At 40.3% G+C, this 22,165-nt stretch overlaps 1 protein-coding gene across 1 annotated transcript in view; it reads right to left on the reverse strand.

The window, feature by feature from the left end:
• Window positions 1-2,283: 2,283 nt before the first annotated feature.
• Window positions 2,284-22,165, reverse strand: part of MICU2 (mitochondrial calcium uptake 2) — a 67,053-nt gene continuing 47,171 nt past the window's right edge. Inside the window, exons 6-12 of the mRNA XM_081004175.1 lie at window positions 20,005-20,087; window positions 14,941-15,006; window positions 12,385-12,482; window positions 5,904-6,075; window positions 5,358-5,466; window positions 4,623-4,780; window positions 2,284-3,118 (exon numbers count right to left, since the gene is read on the reverse strand). Coding sequence (XP_080860301.1) covers window positions 3,014-3,118; window positions 4,623-4,780; window positions 5,358-5,466; window positions 5,904-6,075; window positions 12,385-12,482; window positions 14,941-15,006; window positions 20,005-20,087 — 791 coding nt within the window. The 3' untranslated portion in view covers window positions 2,284-3,013. The remainder of the gene's footprint in view (window positions 3,119-4,622; window positions 4,781-5,357; window positions 5,467-5,903; window positions 6,076-12,384; window positions 12,483-14,940; window positions 15,007-20,004; window positions 20,088-22,165) is intronic.

A 22,165-nucleotide genomic window follows, 5' to 3' on the forward strand; every position in this document is an offset into this window, starting at 1 on the left:
GAAATAAATTATGCATTTTGAAAGTATGCTTAAATGCCCTTGCTCAAGGCCTAGCTTTCTCTGGATTGCACCCACAGGCTAAATTTAGATATTCATGGAGGTTCTCAAGCAGAGGTTGGATAGTCAGTCATCTGTCATGTATGATTTAGCTGAGATTCCTGCATTCAGGGGGTTGGACTAGAGTTGGGGTCCCTTCAAACTCTATAATTCTATGAGCATATTAAACACGGACATTTTCTCTCCCATTTTAGAAACCATCAAATTAGTCTCTGAATGTTGACTCTGGAGAGGGACTATTAGAAAACCTAGGGCTCCACCTTGTGGGAGAGTGGTAGTATTTTATTTCCCAAACAAAGATGCAAACATACCGGTACTTAAAAACAGGTATGCCCCAAGGATAGCCACTGATGCATAAAGAAAATTACAAAAAGAAGGGCGTGGGGACAAAAGAAAGATGCAGATTTCTGCATATGCTAATTTACAGGTGTTGGTGCAAACATATCAATAATGATTATAATTTGAACAGAAATGTTGTATTGGGGAAAGGCTGTGACCAGGTGACCTGTGTGGCTGCTCCATCTGCTGCCCAGAGGAACTGTCCTAATTGCCCTAATGGTTGATGGGCAACTTCAAAGCATCTGCTCTCCTTTCTTATGGTTCTTTATCTATGAACTGGATTTGACATCTTCTCTATGAAACAGGACATGTGACCACCCAACGTACTGAATTTTTGAATCATTTCCGGAGAAAACAGGCGACAGGACTTTGTGAACCATGAGCTGTTCTTAATGAACCACACGGAAGAACAGGCTGGAGTCTAATTATCTTAATTAGGCATGTGGACTGTGCTATATGGGTGCAGCAGATGACACCAATCACTATTCCAAGGCTGCATAGCTCAAAATAATCTGGAGTGCACTGCTAATAGAAGATTTTAGGTGGCAGGGAGTTATTGTACACTGAAGTAGAGACATAATGGCTGGCAGCAGAGACAATGATAGCGGCCATTCAGGCATTTCCTGCCCCCCCCCCAGGTGAATAAATTACTGTGCCATAAATATACACAGCACTGTGTCAATCATTTCCACTAGGAAAGTACGATAGCAAATAACAGACACAATTATGTTTGCTCAATTTATTACAGGAGTGGCCAAGCTTTTGTAGTCTGAGGACCACATGCCAGGGTTGGATATGGTCAGTCTAGGCATGCATTCACCCAAGACATAATCACACAGCACTCTCTCCCTCTCATGCACACTCATGCATTTACCCTCACGCAAAACACATATGCAGATGTATACACAAGTGCATGCATGCACCCACCCACCCAGAATTTCTAGCCCTCTCCTCTCCAGCACAGAAACACTGCCTTTTACTTTCAACACAGTAGTTTTACATGAAGGCCATTACAAGGATAGCATAAGAGGCTAGGACTCTGACTGCCAGCAAGCCCTGTTGCCACGACTACAATATACCACTTGCTTTTGGGGCTGTCCGATACTGACCACCTGGGATGATGGAGGTACTGCTTGGGCCCAAGGGTCTCAGAAGAACCGCTGGGGCAGGGGCTGTCATCTCTCTCTTCTTCACTTTCGCTCTGCCCCAGTGCTCAGCAGAGAACAGTGGCTGCAGCTGCTGCCGTCTTTACTGCACCAGAATGCCTTGCCCTTCTGGATCAATGAAGATGCTGGCGGCTCCTTCACCCAGCACTTCTTCTTTTTGTATATATATGCTTTATTGGTTTTTAAAATTGTGTAACGCAAGTAATCAACAGAAACAGCACTTCTCTGCTCAGTGGCAGGCTAAGTGCTGTTCTCCATCTCCACCCACCATCAGGCCACACTACCAGGAAAGGCAGCAGGAGGGATGGGGAAGCTGTGATCAGCCGGGTGCTCAAAGCAGCGAATGAAGTGGCTACAGCCATCCCCGCCTTCCTTTCCAGGCGAGGGGGAGAGACCATGGTGGTGGGGGTTAGAGAGATCCTTGCCTCAAACATGGCAACAGCCCTGTCCTCAGCAGACTGGATTTGACTCAGAGGCTGCTGGTGTCTAAATTACAGATTGGCATTGCACAGTTTCTTATTTGTATTCAAGTTAACTTCCCTCCCATTTCTAGTTATGCTAAAGTTAGAGGTCTAGTTAACTCCCCCTCCCAATTTCAATCTCTTTTCTCCTGAAACAATCAAGACGCTCATTGCTCTGCAAAGCTGAACCACTAGGGTCATAGCAAGCCCACAGAGAAAAGGTAATTGCCAAGCTCAGTGTCAAGGATGGCCAGAAGCTATTTCATTTATATCTACCAAAAGACACTTTGTTTTCTACCCATTTCTTGACTGCATGCAACTTTTTGTTTATACAAATTCACACCATTTACAATTTTCCAGTTTATATGTAAACATGTTCCTATTTCCAGGCTGGAGTGAGAGATGCAAAGCATACTGCAAACAGAACAGTCAAAAATATATTTGTATAAATTAGAAGAAAAATATACAGGAATATACAAAGTTTCAGTCTGGTAATTGTTCAGAACTAGTGAAATCTGTGAGGCAGCTGAGGATTGTAGTTTTAAAATGATTGTTGCTTTATAAAATTCATTCTGGAGTTGTAGGTTTCAGGCTTTTCTTCTTTCTGGTCACAGGATATCCTTTTAGGTCTTTCAGCCCTGTTAACAGGATGCGCTTTTCTTATGAAACATATGCAAAACGAGAAATTTCTACTAAATTCCAGGCAGACTGATCAATTCAGGGATTTTGATAGTATCCATTTTTTAGAACTTCAGTACTATTGGGAATTAAAACACCTTATGAAATCTGGAAATTGTAATAGTCCCCCATCAATGTTGATTATACTGATAAATACTGTAGAATACTGTAGAATTATAATGAGAAAATAAATTTGTTCAACACTCAATTGTATAAAGATATTCTATTCCATCAAATATAGCCATTATGTAAACAAACATACACCAAAAGCAAACCCAGACATTTATAGTTGTAAAATGATGTTCTTTTTTTCTAGAAGGGACTTTTCCCAGTTTGTTTCCAGACTTCTTTTGCTCCTTTAATGCTCTCCCTTTTCACACATTTCCAGTAACCTGGAACTCCTTGCTGCTGAGGCACCTGTTTTTGTTTTTTGTTTTTAATAAAAAAAAAAAGCATTAATTACCACACTGCATTTAAGTTTCATTTTTTTTAGCTGGCTATACCAGATAGAGGGGCAAGGCAATGACTTGGATGAAACCCAATGACATTTGGTCCTTCCCCACCAAGAGCTGTCTCTGGAGTGGCCATTCCAGCTAGTCATTATGAGCAGCTAGGAACAAGAGTACTTCATCTGCTTATTTTTGTGTTCCTCCCCAATCCCCTTTTCCCCCTTGCATCACACTTTGAGTACACTCACAGAAGCAGTATATAAAGGACAGCAAATAAATATACGATTGAATATGATTAATTAAGTTATTTAGACTTGCCTCATTAACCTTGATCCATTATGGCCATTAGAAACCTGGCTGCTAACTTCCATGGAGTTGGGGATAAAATCCCTAACACAATTATTAAAGGACAGTAGCCAGCTAACTCATCCTATCAGTGTAAATATTTGCTCTTGTACAATGAAACTTTCTCTCATCCCCTGTTCTGGGGATAGTCTGTCCTTTTTATCTTGCATTTTTATGTTGTGAACTGCCCTGAGATCTACAGATGAAGAGCAGTATAGTCATACCTCGGATTGAAGTTGCTTCAGGTTGAGCGCTTTTGGGTTGTGCTCCCTGGCGACCTGGAAGTAACGGAACGCGTTACTTCCGGGTTTCCCCACTCGCGCATGTGCAGACAGTCAAAATGATACCACGCACATGCGCGGAAGCGGCGAATCGCGACCCACGCAGACGTGGGTTGCGTTTGCTTCTGGATGCAAACGGGGCTCCGGAATGGATCCTGTTCGTATCCAGAGGTACCACTGTGTATACAAATTTAACAACAACAACAACTTAGTTATTCTACATCAAGTGGTATGCTGGGTAGATTTCAATCTGGTTATCAGTTCACTTGATAGGTTTTCACTGTATGTGTGGGTTTAAATTTTAGGGTCTAAGAGAGAGACCTCTCTGAAGCCAGGAAAAAGTTCTCCTCACAAAGCAGATGGGCATATTTTGGTCTTCTCCTGTGGGGTCTGTCACACCTTATTGTTGAGCCATCTGGGTGTTACTAATCTAAGCTTTTGGCTTACTAGAGTCTCTGGCATGGAGCACTTTCTCACTCTTGGTCTCTGCTTGTGCTAGCACTGAATGATAGTGGTTAATCTGGTAGATGTGTGTTATATGTTGGTATGGAGATAGATGGTTTGTGCCTCCCTTCATCGACTTGATGTTCAGTGAAGTCTAATGAGCATACATCAGAAGCAAACAACTTAATAGGCTAGCTAACTGTTCCATAAAAAGTTCATCTTAATAAGAAAACTCTTTGTTTTTAATTCCACCTTAAAAGCAGTAGCCCTGTAAAATTTCCACAATTACCCACTTTCACAAACTGCTCCCACTAGGATTATATGGTCTATATGCTGGCACCTTGACTGATTAAAAACAGTTACTCCATTAAACATTCTATTTTAGGAATAAGGCTTCATTACCCTTAAGCCTCGATGCATCCTGTTTTTTAGGACTCCAAGGAATTCTGCATGGCTGAGGCAATTGTCTCCATCCAAATCAAAGATCTTGAAGACGGTGTCCAAAACATTTTCGGAGAGTTCCTGTCCTGTAACAGCTTTCACAGCTCTCTTGAACTCGGCTAATAAAAGCACAACACACCATACATTACCATTAAAACGTAAAATAACTTGGGAGATTATAGATCAGTTTACGGAACTGAATAGTGGAAAGATCTATAAATTTAACAAATAAACTATTCCTTCTGAGTGCAAAAACATAATTTGAATTGTGTGATCAAATAAACTATCAAAACATTGCATGCTAAGTCCTTAATATTAATTTTTCAGCTTCTTAATGGGATCTAATCACTACTTCTTGTCTTGAAGGATGGAAGAAGACAGCAAGCTGCCATCTTTCAGTTCCAAGTGCAGGCAGCAGTCATGGCTGGTGATCAGCTGTAGCGTCTCCCAGCTGACAAAGGAGGAGTAAATGCCAAGGAAAACTCCTACTGCTGCTTCTCCCAACCACCAGTAAATAGTGATCCGTAATCTTCAACTGGTTGTCCAAAACAAGTAGCAAGGAACTGAGAGGAACTCAGAATCCTTTTATAAAAGGAGAAAACACCACATGACACAGGTTTATAGCACACGTTTTCAGAAGTCACTTGCAAAGTGTATTTTCTTGCTTAACATTCTGATGTGCAAAATTATTCTTACCTCGTTTAACAGGGCGGCTGGCTACCGTGAACATTTTCAAGGCAATTGAAAAATCTTCTAGGCGGTTTGTAAACTGGCAGAAAGTCTTAAATTCCTCCAAACTGATACTCTGAAATACCAAATAGACCTACTTAATTTATTTTTAGGTGAGTGATTCAAAACTAAGCATTTTCTTAAGGCATTTAATATTATTATAAAGTTGTGGTGTAATGAATAGAGTGCTGGACTAAGACTTGGGAGACCAGGGATCGAGACTCTACATAGCCATGAAGCTCACTGGGTGACCTTGGGCCAGTCACTGTCTCTAAACCTAGCCTACATCCCAGGCTTTTTGCGAGGATAAAATGGGGAGACTGAGAAGCATCAACACCATTGAACTCCTTGGAGAAACATATAACTGTAATAAAAATTAAGAAGTAAAGATGGTAAAGATTGGAACAACAAAACAAGTAAAAATGAATGCCTTTGCTATACTTTAGATTTAGGAAGAATGTTATTCAATTACACCAGAAAAAAGCCATTTGGGTTTAGAAACTCCATACGCACCTCTCCTGCTTGGATTCTTTCCTTCACATTTTGCCAGTAAATTTCATTGTTCTCTTGCTCAGTAAAATACAGCAACCACTCTACAAAATCCTCTTTTCTCATGAAGGCTAGACCTTTGGAAAATTGGATGAATTCCATCTCTTGCACCTCTGTTTGTAAATCCTGCATAAATCTAACAAACAATAGTTGCAACTTAATTCCTTTCATAAGCAGAGAATACGAACCATTTCTTATAGTAAAGATAATGCTTTCACATTTATAAGGAACTCAAACACTACACATAAGCAAGATCGCCTTGAGGTTCACTGTTTTCTCTCACAGCTATTATGCAGTGAAAATGTCTCACCTTCATTTTCCAAAAACTAATCAGATAGAAAACACAACACACAAATTGTTGGCTTCCAGGTCTCAATAGCAGGAACTTCCATAACTCAGTAAGATGAGATGATTTAAGTTGCTCATTGTGAGATAAAGATATACTTTCAGTACATAATGTAGTTTCAACCTTTCCAATTTTGTAATGTTGTCTTTCAGCAGTTCTACCAGTAGGGAGCACTCTGAATCTATGTACGTTTATGAATGTTGTAGCAGCAAGTTGTGTGCTGCAAAAAAATTGCTGCTACACATATGCATAACTCTTACCTGAGTGGGAAAGGATATTTAAACATGGAAGTGGCATAAAACTTGTAGCAGCCAACTAGACAGTAAATGGAACAACAAAAAGACTCACATAGCTTTAAAATTGAGAGTATTTGAGGAAAGCTGTAAACAAACAGAATAGGGAAACGAAAGGTGCTCCAATAGTCTTTAAAAGGAATAATGATTGATTAGGCACAAATAACAGTTAACAATTATTACCCAAGTGCTCTGCCTCAAAAATCCTTTACTTTGATATAAAGTAGTCCACAAGTATTTGAGAACGTTACAAAAAATAACTTTATGTAACAGTAAATCATCATCATCATCATCATCATCATCATTATCTATACCCCGCCCATCTGGTTGGGTTTCCCCAGCCACTCTGGGCAGCTCCCAACAGAATTAATGATAATAATAATAATAACAAAGCGATAAAACATCAGACATTAAAAACTTTTCTAAACAGTGCTGCCTTCAGATGTCTTCTAAAAGTCAGATAGTTGTTTTTTTCCTTGACAACTGATGGGATCCAAATATTCATTGGGTGGGGGAAATCTTATTTATTTCTCTATGATACTAAGGTGGGGCAGGAGAAGAGAAGGAAGACCTTATCTGTAGGAAAACTGATCAAAATCTTTGCCTTTCCTCGTCCCCATAAATAAAGAGAACATAAGAATAATGTCACCTAAAATATGTCACTTTTGTCACTGGAATTAAAACTCTGCCAGTTGTAAGTGGCTTACTATTTTTGCAAGTTTGCTGCCAGATCTTTGAACATATTTTTAAGATCCACAGCAGGGGTGGGGAATCTCTTGCCCATGCACCAACTTGCAGAGGCATCAAAGGGGCTTCTTGTAACCACCAATCAGCTGACTGGCAGTTACAGTGACTTCTTTGGGGTTTCAGTCACTTGATGTCACAATGACATCAGGTGATTGACAGGTGGGTGGTCCCACCCACTGGTTAAAGTTGGCCTGCATGGGGTGATGGAGATTAGGGTCTGGTCTGCCTGAAGATGCAACCGCCCATAGTCTAGAAGGATAAGGGTAGGAGATGACTTTTGCCGAAATCCCCTTCCCTCTGTACCCCCTTGAAAATATTGCTCTGGCGTGTGGGAGAGACAATCTGGAGTACCATATGAGCAGAGCAGAGGGTTTGGGAGATCAGCCAAAAATGTTGTGTCATCCCTGAGATCCTCTGCTCAACCCCAGTACCCTTTGAGAAAAGAAGGAGCCAACCCATTTGGAGAGGATTAGTCAGGATACAAATCAATGATTTCAACAGGGTCAAAGTTCAAATAACTGAGCCTGGATCCGATCTAGTGCTTCTAACTCCACTTCCAAAAAGAGTCACACCTGAAAACTACACCCCACCCCAAAAGACACACATTGTTGGAAGCCAAAGTTTACAAAAGTTTGGGACAATTTTTTAAAATAAAAAATACACATTTTAAATCACCAAGACAATTATCAGCTACAGAATATGGTTTGCTTGGCAGTATCTGAAGCCTTTCAAGTGCGTATGTTGATTCTTCCACCAGGAATTTGGAGCCAACTTAATTTAATTCCTACTTAAAGCAACAATAAGGGAGATATTTATTGGGTGAGCTGAGGGAAGGAAAGGAGAATGTAAACCTGGAAAGAATCCCCTGGGGAAAATAATATACAAACAGACCCTAACTAAGGGACTACGAAAAGATAAATTAGAGCTGGATTTTCACTAAATCATCATTTTAATAAAGTTAGCACAGACAGTGGGAACAGGTATATTGAATACAATGAATACAATGCCTTCCCTCATATGAACACTGCAGTACGTAACATTTTTAGGTAGCCCAAAACCTTCCTTTGGGGGATTTGTACCAATTAGGAGCAAGGCCTTTTTGGTCATGGCACCTTGTCTATGGAATACTATCTCCCATGAAGCCTATAAGGCCAGCTTTCAGCTAATGGCCTTTAGCTGGGTTTGGGGTGGTGATGATTTCTTTTGTTTTTCCATGCTATCTTCTCTGTCAATATAATAAATTACATTCTACTTTATTTGCTTTTTTGATGGTTTAGAAGTCTGGATTTAACCAGTCCACTGTTGTAAGCTGCCTGGCAGGCCTACGGAATGGAAAGACGTGTTCTAAAAAATTATTTTAAAGCCCCAGCTACTTTTCTGGCACGCCTCTGCTGCAGCTGTTGCGGAAGTGCAGAAAACAGCTAATTCATAAAGAAAGTTTTCGAATCCTTTTGTACTGTTTGAATAATACTAACAAGGAGGAAGCCTAAATCTGCACAGAAGTGCAGTATTTAAAAATAAGTATTCAGAGACTTCAGAGGAGAATGTCGGTTGCGCTAGTTAATTCTAACCAAAAGCTGGAACAATAACTCTAGAAGGTTCAAACAGTATCAATAATCTCTTATCAATTCAGCTAGGCCTGGCTCTGAACTCAGCCAGCAAATGGACTAAGGTCCCACTATGAAGACTCTAAACCAACTTGAAGCTATTTTGACAGATAGTATATACCACTGGTGTGCAGATGTTAAGCATGCAGATCAAGCAATTTGCTACTGTAAATGGTTAAAAAGGAAAACAGGAACAGTATGGAGAGCGAGGGAGGGGGAACCACACTCAGTCCACAGAAGCAACTTGCCATGTGGCTTAGTTTAAAAAGTGGATTCTGAAGGGAGGAAACAAAGCACACCAGCCTTGAGCTAAGTGTTGCAAAGCAACAACCAATCACTCTGGGAAGTGGGAGAATAAATAATAAAAGTTTTGTTCCTGCTTTTTTCTTTTGGGGGGGGGGATAACTCACCTACTAATCACAGGTAAACACCATTAAGCTTTATGAATGAACCCCCGCCCCAATTTTAAGGAACGTAAATTACACAGGTAACTATATCTGAAGCAGCCTAATCAAATGTAATCACTCCTGCTTTCTCTAGCTACTCCGCTGATCAATGGAAAGCCTTTCTAACAAGAACTTGGAAAATGATAAAAGCATTTACCATCATTTCCCCCCTGCCTTTGACAATGATCTATGTCTGTACAGCTCATCAGTCATCTCTTGTAAAAACATCATGGCACTTTGATCAGAAAGCCAACAATGGCTTCCCATGTGAGGTAGAAATGTTGTGAAAAGCCATCAGATAGAAATCACATTTTCCCCGAACAATAGAAACACAGAAATGATGTGCTTGAGTTACTTGCAAATAAAATAATGTGAAAAGTGATATCTCCACTGCGCTTTTTTTTTTTTTTAAAGACGCTGATCCTTTCATTCACCTTCCTATGCATTAAAACAAACTTTACTGTCAGGTCACAATGCAGATGGAGTGGGTCTATATGGATAGTGATAAGGAGACGCATTCCAAGTGCATGAAAAATAAATGCCATTGTTGAAAAATTACCTGTATTAAACCCGACACTTACCCAACAGCTTTAAGAGCAAGATGTGGGAGTCCAATTTTGATTACAGGCTTCTATCTGTGTGGTAGGCAAAGGTCTTAAACCTACATTTGCTGAATGTAGTAGGTACACAGTATTATCAGTGTTATGCCTCATTGGGTCAATGCAGGATTTTATCTAATTACCTGAGACATTCCAGTTCGCACTATAAATGCAAACAAGCTTTTACGGGTGCACTCTGGCCTTTGCTTTGTTAACAACCCCTACTGTAGAGAAAGGGGAGCAGAGGGAGTGCCAACTCAACAGAATTCTCAATATCTTTAAGAACTTCAAAGGCTTGTTTATTTGAAGGTTGGTGTGCACCTGAAATCAGTGGGAGGAAACGTTTTGCACAGCATTTGAAACACCTCTCGATTCTTGGTTTGGCTGAGAGGAGACAAATTGCAGAAAACCATGCTGGTCTGTTGGGGAGGGGGGCAGAAACCAAACGTTAGCTGGAGGGTAATACAGTGGTACCTCGGGTTACATACGCTTCAGGTTACAGACTCTGCTAACCCAGAAATAATACCTCGGGTTAAGAACTTTGCTTCAGGATGAGAACAGAAATCACGCGGCGGCGGCGCGGCAGCAGTGGAAGGCCCTATTAGCTAAAGTGGTGCTTCAGGTTAAGAACAGTTTCAGGTTAAGAACAGACCTCCAGAACGAATTAAGTTCGTAACCAGAGGTACCGCTGTAATCGTTTGCTATATGACTTTATCAGTCTCTCAGATCCTTGTGGAGGAATTGTGGCCTACTCTTCTTTATGATGTTGCTTCAGTTCATTGTGTGTGTGTTCCCAGATTCTCCTGTGCAATTTTTAGTTGAACTCCTGAGCCAATATAGGTAGAAATACCTCCCAAGCTGTGTTTTCCAGGAGAGCAGTGATTTATAGAAGAACTCCTATGAATGACAACTAATATGTGAAGTGGCCTTGAGAGAGTTTCGTAAATAGAGTTAAAGTAGACAGACTTGATTTGCAGATGATTCTGCAAATAAAAGGATTGAGTTGAGTTAGCATACAAGTTTAAGTAACTAGGATATTTTTACTTAAACATCAGCCTAGACTTTCAATGGATGCAAAGTTTTAATGTGCTTTTAAACATCGCTTTAAAAGGCTTTCTAATATTAGTAATGCCAGTGGTAGCTAAGGGTTGATTAAGATTGGATTTCATGCAGTCTAGGTTTAATATTTAGTTGGCTTTCCATGTTTCCAAAACCTATCACATTTCAGTACTGGCTTTCTACACAAAGAATACACCAAGCAGTGTGCAACACAAATTACAAGTATTGGAAGCAGTTTGTTACACGGTGATATTCTGCATAAAAGACTAACAAGTATAAAAGGAGTCAAAGACTTCATCAATAGCTAAACATCAATGGTCTCACTAAACATTTAGGGCGATATCCAACGATGGTGTCTCACTTGCTCAACCGATTTCTGGTTACACAAATATTTCCCCTTCCTCCCCCATGCAGCCTGTTGTACACTCCCAAGATCTGCTATGAAAGACTGGGAGACCCTGCAGAGTAGATGTGGGAGGAGCATGCAGAGCTCTGGGAACAAAGTAAAATCCTGTCACATGTGATGGTGCGATGTTGACTCTCACCCTCAGAAACAAGATTAGGCCAAGCAGGCTGCTCTGGGAAGAGCAACCCAAGGTTTTATAGCCACAGAGTAAATATCACAAAAGGTAGGTTTCTCACCTGAGGTGCCTCTGCTGCAAAAAAACCCCCAAACACTTTATAGAGGGTAATGAAATTCATTATGCATTTGTCTACAATTACACATTTCTGAACGCATAACTGTAGAACAAAAAATATGGTTCGCCCAGTTTCTCTAGCCTAACAATGAAGAGATTGGGTAAACTGCATTTTTCTGTTCTACGATGCATTTAGGTGTCATCAACCTTTACAAAGTGATTCCCCCCCCTTTTTTCAGTAGAGATAAGCAGTATGCAGTCTGTCAAGGGATATTGTGACCTCAGCATGAGCCACATAAAACTGCAGCGTACGTTATAATAATCCCCATGGAATCCTGTGGACTGTGATTTGTTGGGGGTTTCCTCCACGGTGTCACGGCTACAAGTGTGGTCAGAACCTCCAGGCAAATGTGGGCAAAGGCATATACATATTGTTGTTGTTGCTGCTGCTGCTGTTTTTAATGTATACCCTGTCCTTCTTCCCAAAGGAGTCCAGAGACCCGATGGGATGCGGACAAGATGGCTGATGCAATTCCCATGGTGTGTTACTAAATATGAAGTTATTTGGGATCTCTTTGAGATAAAATACTAAGACAAGCCAAAATAGTGAATTGTAGTATCTGATAGACAGATTGATCTGAAAAACTCACAACACAGAGCAAACTAAGATGACAACCGAAGCGTTAATTACTATCTTTTTTCAGTGCTACCTGTGAAATTCACAGTAATGAAGCTTCTTTTTTCCTCCTCTTCCAAAGAAGTGGACCAGTAACATGGTATTAATATCAGGGTCTTCTGATTCTGGCTCCTGAAAAAATGCACATCAGTACTTTGTCAGAATACCTCTTGTGTTAAAGCTCAACATTGGCTCAAGATCTACATTTCCCATTAATGGTTAAATAATTCTACAAATGCTCTATATTTGAATTTTTCCTTATGGAAAAAAGGCCTGTAGAAAACAAATAAAGTATTTCACATAGCTCAGCTATTCCATCCCTTTGAAAGGCTAAAGCCACAGACACAAAATACAATATTTTTAGATTATGTGTTTCTTTCACCACTTAGCCTAAATCTCATTTCTTTGAACACAACAACACACTAAGCAACGTGGAGTCTATGGGGATTTCAATGTAATGTTCTTGTGACATCTAAATAGCCGGTGTGTATTTTACTCTGCTGAAGAGGCAAGATGAAAGACAGCCATCTATTCATAAGATTAAATACTAATGGTTATTTGGCTTTCAGTATAATCAACTAGTTGCATTAGTTCAGTGTATTTCATGCTTTCTGCACACATGACAACACATTTTATAGTTCAGGTAGCACTCTTCATTTGTTCCATGACACTTTTCACTAAATGAAGTAACATGAGCCATCTCTAAGCCACCCAAAAATTGTTCAGTATGTGTGCTGTATTTTACAGTATTTTTAAAAATAAAAACTAAATAGAAATACTGCACATTTTTAAATACCAACAAAAACTTACATACTTATGCAAACCTAACAAATAATGTAACTTCATAAATCATTAATTATAGAATACTGCCACTATGTTTTTTACATTAACATAGTACTTGAGAAAAAAGAAGAAGATACACAACAAGATAATCCGAACTAGAAAGAAAACAATCTTTTGCAGGGGATATAGGAAAATAAACTTCCTAAGATTAAAAAACAATATAGCAAACCAAAATATATAGCATCTGATTTGCAGGTGATAAATGTTGACCAATTAGTAGTGTAGAAATTCTCCCAAATATCAGTATTTGAGGAAAACTGAATGCTTAATTATTATCATAGATATTTTCAAACTGATATTTCAATAGTAGGTCCGATGGCGGACTTCTAAAGTTGCGTGAGTGCCAGTTGAGCAATGGTCCTTCCTTCCTTCCTCCCCACCCCCACCGCATGCTCCTCAAATCTGCTCCAGTGTCCCCCAACCCCCCAGAGCAGGGGTGCCAATCTGAATATAATATGGGGAGGGGCAGGTAAGCCCCACTCCATGTCATCAATCACAAGTCGTGGTGCACGCACACCATTTGAATGCCAATGTTCATCAAGTTTGGGGAGTTCCTGGCCCCCTCAAATATATTGGGGGTGCTGAAGAGACCTTGGCCCCTAGGATTTGGCTCCTATGCCCTGCAGCAGTTTTTGTGGGCACATGGGGGGGCAGCAAGGAGAGGAGGGAAAGGTCCCATTGCATGAGCAGACGTTCATTCCGCTCATGAACAGACAGCAATGGATACAAACCATTGCCTCAAGCCAAATGAATCAAATTCTTTTACCTGTTCCACTTCTCATTTGTATTGTAAAAGAAGTGTGGACAATAAATGATTGTTATTCATTGTTATTTCAAATTCCATTGCTTTCTTTCACTCAGGTTATTTATGCATAAGAAAAATATGACTTGAAAGTCTTCTAGCCATCAAACATTAGCCCCATTCTATTTATCTTTTAATTTTATTTCTTTTAGACCAGACTTTGTTATGTAGTATTCTTAGGATAGCTTCCAACATGACATATAAAACAGCATATTATACAGAGTAAAATAACAACAGTTAAGACCATTTATTTTTAAAATTTAATACTAGATGTTTCTATCAATAGGTCTTGCATTTCTTCCATAAATCAAATTGTCCTAAGCTATGAGTAAAGCTTAGATCATGATGTCCAAGACTATTAATGATTTTAAAAAACAAATCTTTCCTTTGGAATTTACTTTAAATTCTCAAAAAATAGTCAATTAAACTGAGCTTCTCCTCTATAGTCTTAAGATTTTTATTTGTCCATATAAGGCCAAGCAAAGTATTTATTTGTATTCTGATTTTGAAATATATGGCAGAGATGGTCTTGGATGTGGGGCTGAAGAGTAGAATAAGCTTTTTGACTCTAGTTAGTATTTTAATGTTTAGTACTTTATTGGCAGGGTCTGAAAGATTAATTTTAACTTGGGAAGTAGGGGTACCAAACTGACCTGGAAGTGCATTTATTGTTCTTTGATCAAGTCAGCTAAGTATAATACTAAAAGTCTCCCTTTAGACGTGACTACATATTAAATAAATGAATTCTTTTTCAATTGGAATTATTTTACTAAGAACATGCAAAAAGCAAGGTCAACTGATCAGATGCTTTCATTTAATGAAGCATCAGAGCTGACATGGATGCAATCAGCTACAAGCTGTGAAAGGAATAATGTTTAAAAGATAACAGTGCATTAGTGCCAGAACAACCTGATAGAAAGAAAATCACACTCTCTGAAGACCTACCTGAGATAGTGTTTCATCTCCTAAAGCTGTTTTAAGCTCATCTTGCGTCCCAATTATTTTCTGCAGCTAAAACAAAAGTGATATATATTTCCATTTACTATCTTCTTTTTCATACCAAAGCATTTTTAACAGATAGCTTCTTTCTCAGTGCTATTTACCATACACAAACTGTAAAATTCTCTGCACAGGTACCTTGAGTGCAAAGCCTTTATACACATTCGTCACATGTGATGGAGCTTTCACATTTATCCAGTGCCTTTCATTAAGGAATCTGGTAACACGTGAAATGAATGATCCACACACAATTTTCATGCAATAAAGATCACACTCATCATTTCTTTTTCTTTTTCTTTTAGATTTTCTTGGTTTACAAACGTACATGCCTTGTCTCTTTTTTTAGGTTGTACAGTTTTTCTTACAAATCAGTTACATTTGTTGTGAGACATTAGTGCTGAGTAAAGTACAGTGGTATCTCTGGTTGCAGACGGGATCCGTTCCGAAGGTCCGGCCGGATCCAAAGGTTTTCGCAACCAGAGGACCGTTTCTGCACATGCGCACATGGCAAAACCCAGTCAAATACTTCCAGGTTAGCCACTTTCACATTCCGAAGTTTACGTAATCAGAGGGTTACATATACGGTTGAGGAAGAAGAGGAGAGAGAGAGGAGGGGAGGGGTGGGGTAGTGAGACGTATTCTTTTATACAGTGTACATGTGGGGTTTTGTGTCAGCATCAACTGGGTAGGTTCTCTTTCTATTCATTTATTACATTTCCTTGGTAGTGAGAGGGATTGGGGGCAAGGTGTGGTTGGTTTTCTGTGGTTGTCTGCAGTGGGGTTTGTTTGCATTTGGGGGGGTGCTTGTTGGGTCAGGTAAGCAAGATTTATTCATATGCTGTCGGTGGACTCTTGTCATTGTCTTGTCGGGCTGTGTATGTGATAAAGGGGATCCATACTGGAGTAAAGGCATCCTCTTCTATTTGTCCCCATGTCAGTTTCGGTTTATTGGTTAGCTTTTCTAGTAAGGCGATTTCCCATACAATTTGATACCACTGGTCCATGTTTACTACTGACAGGTCTCTCCATTGTCTGGCTATGAGGCTTCTGGCAGCTGAGAGTAGGTGGGTTATAAGCTCTGTATGATGTGAGTCCTTGCCAACAAAGGTCCGTATAGTAAAAGCCATGGTTTTCCCAGTAGTGATGTATGGAAGTGAGAGCTGGACCATAAAGAAGGCTGATCGCCGAAGAATTGATGCTTTTGAATTATGGTGCTGGAGGAGACTCTTGAGAGTCCCATGGACTGCAAGAAGATCAAACCTCTCCATTCTGAAGGAAATCAGCCCTGAGTGCTCACTGGAAGGACAGATCGTGAAGCTGAGGCTCCAATACTTTGGCCACCTCATGAGAAGAGAAGACTCCCTGGAAAAGACCCTGATGTTGGGAAAGATGGAGGGCACAAGGAGAAGGGGACGACAGAGAATGAGATGGTTGGATGGTGTTCTTGAAGCTACCAGCATGAGTTTGATCAAACTGCGGTAGGCAGTGGAGGACAGAAGTGCCTGGTGTGCTCTGGTCCATGGGGTCACGAAGAGTCGGACACGACTAAACGACTAAACAACAACAACAACAATGATGTGAGTGGTCATAACGATCTTGAAAGATGCTCAGTAGGACCAGTTCTGGGGTGAGTTCTAATACCTGTTTAATTATTTTGCATATCTCTTGTAGGACTGGTGTCCAGAAGGGTTGGATTTTAGGGCATTTCTCCTACATGTGGAGGTATGTGCCTGTGGAAGTGCAGCCTCTCCAACATCTTAGTGAGGTTCCTGGGTGTATCAGCACCAGTTTCCATGGCGTTAAGTACCACCTGTAGGTGAGTTTCAGAGTAAGTTCCTTTCTTTTTGGCTGATATGGACTTAAAGGGAGGTTTAGACCACATTCTAATCCATTGGGTAGGGTTAATTTCATAGCCTATGTTGAGCTCCCATTGTTCTTTAATTGCGTCAAGGGGGGTTGTGGGATTTTGGAACAGTATTTTGCATATTGTGGATACCATCCCTTTGCCATGTCCCTCTGCTGTCAGAAGGTTTTTGAAGGTGGTCAAGGGCCTAGTGGCTGCTGATTTTACTGCTGGATTGTTTAAGAAGGCATGTAGTTGATGGTGTGTTAGCCAAGGTATTTGGGTGTCCCATAGTTTGTCTTGTATTTCTTGTATTGGTATGGGTTTGTTGTTTTTGTAGAAGTCTTTTAGACAGTGTAGGCCTATGGCTTGCTAGGTTTTAATCTGGCGGTTTTGTGCTGCGTGTTGAAATAGTGGGTGATAGGCCAGGAGAGTTAGTGGGGATGGGAATGGGGATAGTTTGCCTACTTTTCCCCAACCTGTTCAGGGTTGTGGGCATTTTCTTTAGTTTGTTTTGGAGAAATGGGTATGCCTTAGTGGGGATAAACGCACTCATCATTTCTGATACAAGCTTTCTGGCTGAATAACCACAAGCAGGTTGCATGAATGGAATCCTCCACAGCAACCAATCTTTCTCCTCCCTTCTGTCCAATTTTGGGTATTTCATATGTCCTACTCCCATTTCAAATGCCCACAGAATTGGCCATGCTGTTCAGGAGGGCCTCCAACTATCAGGAAAAGGCTTTTCAAGGGAAATGCAGGGAGAGGTTGGGAGGGGAAGGACTGACTTCTGACTGCTAAGTTTTCAGAAATCATGAAATATGAACAGAAATACATAAAAATGGGACCAAAGCAGAGTAAGAACATGTAAGCCTTTGGAGGCCATTTTAAAGAAGTAATTCCTTCTAACACGGAAGTCAAGTTTTTAAATGGGCATACAACTTGGGCTATTAGTCTCTGGTCCAAACCTTGCTTCAGCCATGAGTTTGCGAAACTTTGTTCTCTCCATCTCACCCTTCGCACTTGAAAGGTGCTATAATAATACTGACATAATCTACAAGGCTCAATGGCAGCTCATATGCTTTGCTCATGCAGAATGTCCCAAGTCTAGAAGAAGAAGAGTTTGGATTTGATATCCTGCTTTATCACTACCCGAAGGAATCTCAAAGCGGCTAACATTCTCCTTTCTCTTCCTCCCCCTCCTCTGTGAGGTGAGTGGGGCTGAGAGACTTCAAAGAAGTGTGACTGGCCCAAGGTCACCCAGCAGCTGCATGTGGAGGAGCAGAGACGCGAACCCGGTTCCCCAGATTACGAGTCTACCACTCTTAACCACTACACCGCACTGGCACTTCTAGCTAAGGGTTCTCAGGCAGCAAAGCAGGGAAGGGCCGGGAGACCTTTGACTGCAGCTGCCATTCGGAGTAAGAACTGTGCTAGGCGAACCAATTGTTTGACTCTATATAAGACAGTTTCGTAAGGTGCATTAAGACTGCATGTGAAATACTTACATGTTCACAAAGCACTAGTTTTGTTTTGCTTATGCATTTTTTTAATGATCCAAGTATGACCTGACAATTTCGTGTCACACCATTTTTTAACAAGTTCAGATCCAAAAATAAGGTCTCCAGCAAATAAAGAAATCCATTTGCAGCTTACTATAAATCTCTAGCAAGTCATTCAGCAGACTCCTGGCAGTAACCTCTCTTTGGGAAACATTTGTAATTACATGTACTCACAAATCTCTTCAGAGGCTGGGTTTCTAGCAAGAGATTTAGCACAGCACACTGCAAAGCTCACCTACCTTCCAGAGATGTTAGCACCAGTCCTCAAATGGACAGCAAAAATAAAAAAAAGGGACTTATTATTTACGGTTACAGCACAGATAGAGATAGAAAGCAGAGGATTTAGAGTTGCTTAGGAGAGGTGCTTTTAAAAGTATGTTTATCACTGGGAGACAAGCAGCGCATAACTTTCCCTTCGAATAATGTGATGCTCCCAAAGCCTGCTGCTTTATCATCCTTAGCCTTCATCTCCGATTCCTCATGCCAACACCAGGTGATCGTTTTGGCAGGTTAGGATTGAAATGGCACTATTTCCCCTAAATAGTTTGCACCTGGCCCTGTCCAGTCATTAGTTGATGCGCACTGAAATCCAACACTGAACACAGCGACCCTTTTCCAAGCAGTGCATGCAGCAAGACCACCCATCTGTGGTCTGTTTGTTCAGGCAAGGCAAGCTGGGGGGGGGGGGGATAGGGCATTATTTCCTCTATTTATCCCAACCTTTAATACTGTTGAAAGATGACGAAACAAGGGAATGGGGGACATGTGACAGAAATGTGCCAACGCACTAGCAGCTGCCATTTACAACTATGGCAAAGGCGCTAGTAAGGTGAGGCAAGGAGTCATGGCTATACAAGGATTTTCCTTCCAAGTCATCCATAATCTGCCCTACCTTCATTTGAACCTGGGAGGGAGGGAGGGAGGGCACCATTTTCTTCTGCTGCCAGGTCCCCTAAGGGTTAATTCCATCACAGTGGTTGCATTTCTTTTTGGCACTGAAACTGAGGTAGCTCCATCCCCTCTCCAGATGCTCTCAACAGCAAAACACATTATCTTCTATTCAAATTAAAAAGGCTTGCACATTTGACTTTGACCTCAAGTGTGCATTTCATAGTATTCATAATAAAAAGGCTAAATATACCTTCTCTTTCCATTTCTACAATGGAAGCCTCTCTCTAGAGATGGATTTTCTGCAGTTTTGCTTGTATGGGTAGATATAGATCTGTCTATTCCACATATATAAATAATCGTAATTTTAAAATTAAATAAACTCTTAACCCTAGCTATTGACACCAAAGCACTGTTCTTGATCAACCATGTTAGTTAAGGAACAACAGGTTCGCTATAAGTTCATTGCCACCTGTATCCAAATGTTAAATTGGAAATCTGGTTTTAAAAAAATGTTCTCGGTTTAACTCAGAACTTCAATGAAAAAGGGTTGCAAAAGGTTTTAATTTCCTCAGTTGTTCAAGTGAAGACATGATCTCTTGTGTACAAAGCAGATGAGGAAGGAATAGTCTTGATCAACTGCACTTTTCATTTGTAAGTTATATGGTAATTCCATAAATTAAAAAAGTTTTTTTTTGAAAATATTGTCATTCATACCTTAAAAAATTCCTTTTTCTCTAAATGTTCATTCCCGTCTGCATCCAGCATTTTAAAAGCAATATGAAATCCAGTCTGTGGTTCTGCAATGAATCATAGCATACAGATTTATTCAGAAATATTTTACATGTAAGATAATGCTTCCCTGCTACTCCAGTTCCTCATAAATGGGCAGATGCTTCCAGTTTCATATGAAGGCAGAGGATCCATAGTTAACTATATAAGCATGTGCGAAGGTGTTCTGAAGCTAGTGGAGCGGCACTGTGTACTTAAAAAGGAAAAGTTGACCAATTCAATCTCTGCTATTGTGGAAGTGCATTGACTCCTTGGTTGGTTGGTTTTACTTATATGCTGCTTTTCCACAATGAGATGTGCCCAAAGCGGCTCACAACAAACATTCAAAGCATCAAAACAGAGAACACTGGAAATACAAATATAAAGAATACAGAGCATGTCAACAGATTCAAAATAACAAAAATCAACAATTTAGCAAACGCAGAAAAAATTCAATATATATATAAAAAAACAATTTAGGCTGAAGTACATAAATACTAAAACCAAAGTTAACTGATGGAGTTTCTGGTAGTGGTCTTGTTGCACTCCAAGAAGTCTGGCTTAAAAACAGTTTATAGGGGAGGTGCATGGTGGGTGATGTCCTAATTAGGCAAACCAGCATGTTGCTAATTAAAAAGTGGATCTTCAATCCATGGTTTGAAAAATCAGAAATGGGATCTCTAAACTGAGCCAATGTCACAGCAGCAGCAACTAGAGAAACAAGACTTGGAAAGATCTAAAAGGATCTATATTGGCTCCCAGTACATTTCTGAGCTCAATTCAAAGTGTTTGGCTAACCTTGAAAGCCCTAAAAAACCACAGCCCTGTATACCTAAATTGATCCTAAATAGGTGTTATAGCTTTCTTGCATACTATTCAAGTGCCTGATAAAGTGTTTGGAATGTTTGTGAGGGATCCTGTCTCTTTTAAGAAGTTTGATGAGATAACTTTCAAATCCCCAGAATTTTGAGCAGGTAGCTATCGTTCATGAATGATCAATATATACTTCAAACAGCACTGTCACAGTGTGCTAACCTTGAAGGAGGAATCTATTTGAGAGACAGTTGATTTCTTCCTAGTGGAATGCTTCGTTCTAAACATTTTACTAAGTATTCTTTGAGTCAGTAATAATGTGAATGTAGCCTATAATGTCACTGGAGAATAAAAGCAGAATGATTTATTCCAAAGTGATGCATACCATCTGTTGCAACAGGCTGATAAGAAGGTAGCCCTGCGTAATACATAGGAGCTAAAGCTGCTCATACGGCTCATAAGATGACACTCTTATCTGATATGATGCAACCCCAATGGTATGTATTTATAAAATAACTGAGGTTCAAAGAAAAGCTCAATGCACTTGCTTTTAATTACACAGACAATAACTCTAACATGTGAGTTTCAGACACTCACAATGACTATTGGTGGAAGTTACCTTTGGATGCTATCTACAGAAAGTACCTCCGGCTTCCTCAAAATACTAAAACGGGTCTTTTTGCAATATACAGTAGATTAAGGTTACCAGACATCCCCGTTCCTGGGGACAGTCCCCGGATTTACAAATCAGTCCCCATACAAAATCCACTGAAGTTGAAAAGTGTCCCCGGATTCAGTGAAAAAAAATCTGGTAACCTTACAGTAGATGTAAATGCAGGGCCAGACTAACCTTTCCACAAAATTATTCAGCTATGAGGTCCAGTGGCTAAGCATTTCCTTCAGAGTAGGGAACGTGTTAATCCTCCTCTACTGGGAAATGAAGCAGGGCCTCAAATTTTGCCCTTCCTAGTAAATTCTTGCTTGTTCTAGTGGATGTAGGGCAGTCTGCCTTTTGGGGATACACCTCTTCCTGAGAGAAGACAGGATCCTCATACTAATGGCATCCAACCAGAACAAGGACCTACTACAGTGCAGGAACCTTTCCATTTCCCAATGACTGCAAAAGATATAAAAAAGAAAAGCTAGCTATTGACTGGAACAGCTTACTTAACTCCGAAAAGGAAAGGAATAGTATCAACTGGGTGGTGCTGGGGAGAGTCCAAAGGAGTCTTCCCAAAATCCTGTTCACTGTAACTGTGTTGGGCATGCAAGATTGCCTTTTAACCACTATGAA

The sequence above is a fragment of the Podarcis pityusensis genome (genome assembly GCF_964106645.2).
Source record: "Podarcis pityusensis genome assembly, chromosome: 4".
NCBI classification, from domain to species: Eukaryota; Metazoa; Chordata; class Lepidosauria; order Squamata; family Lacertidae; genus Podarcis; species Podarcis pityusensis.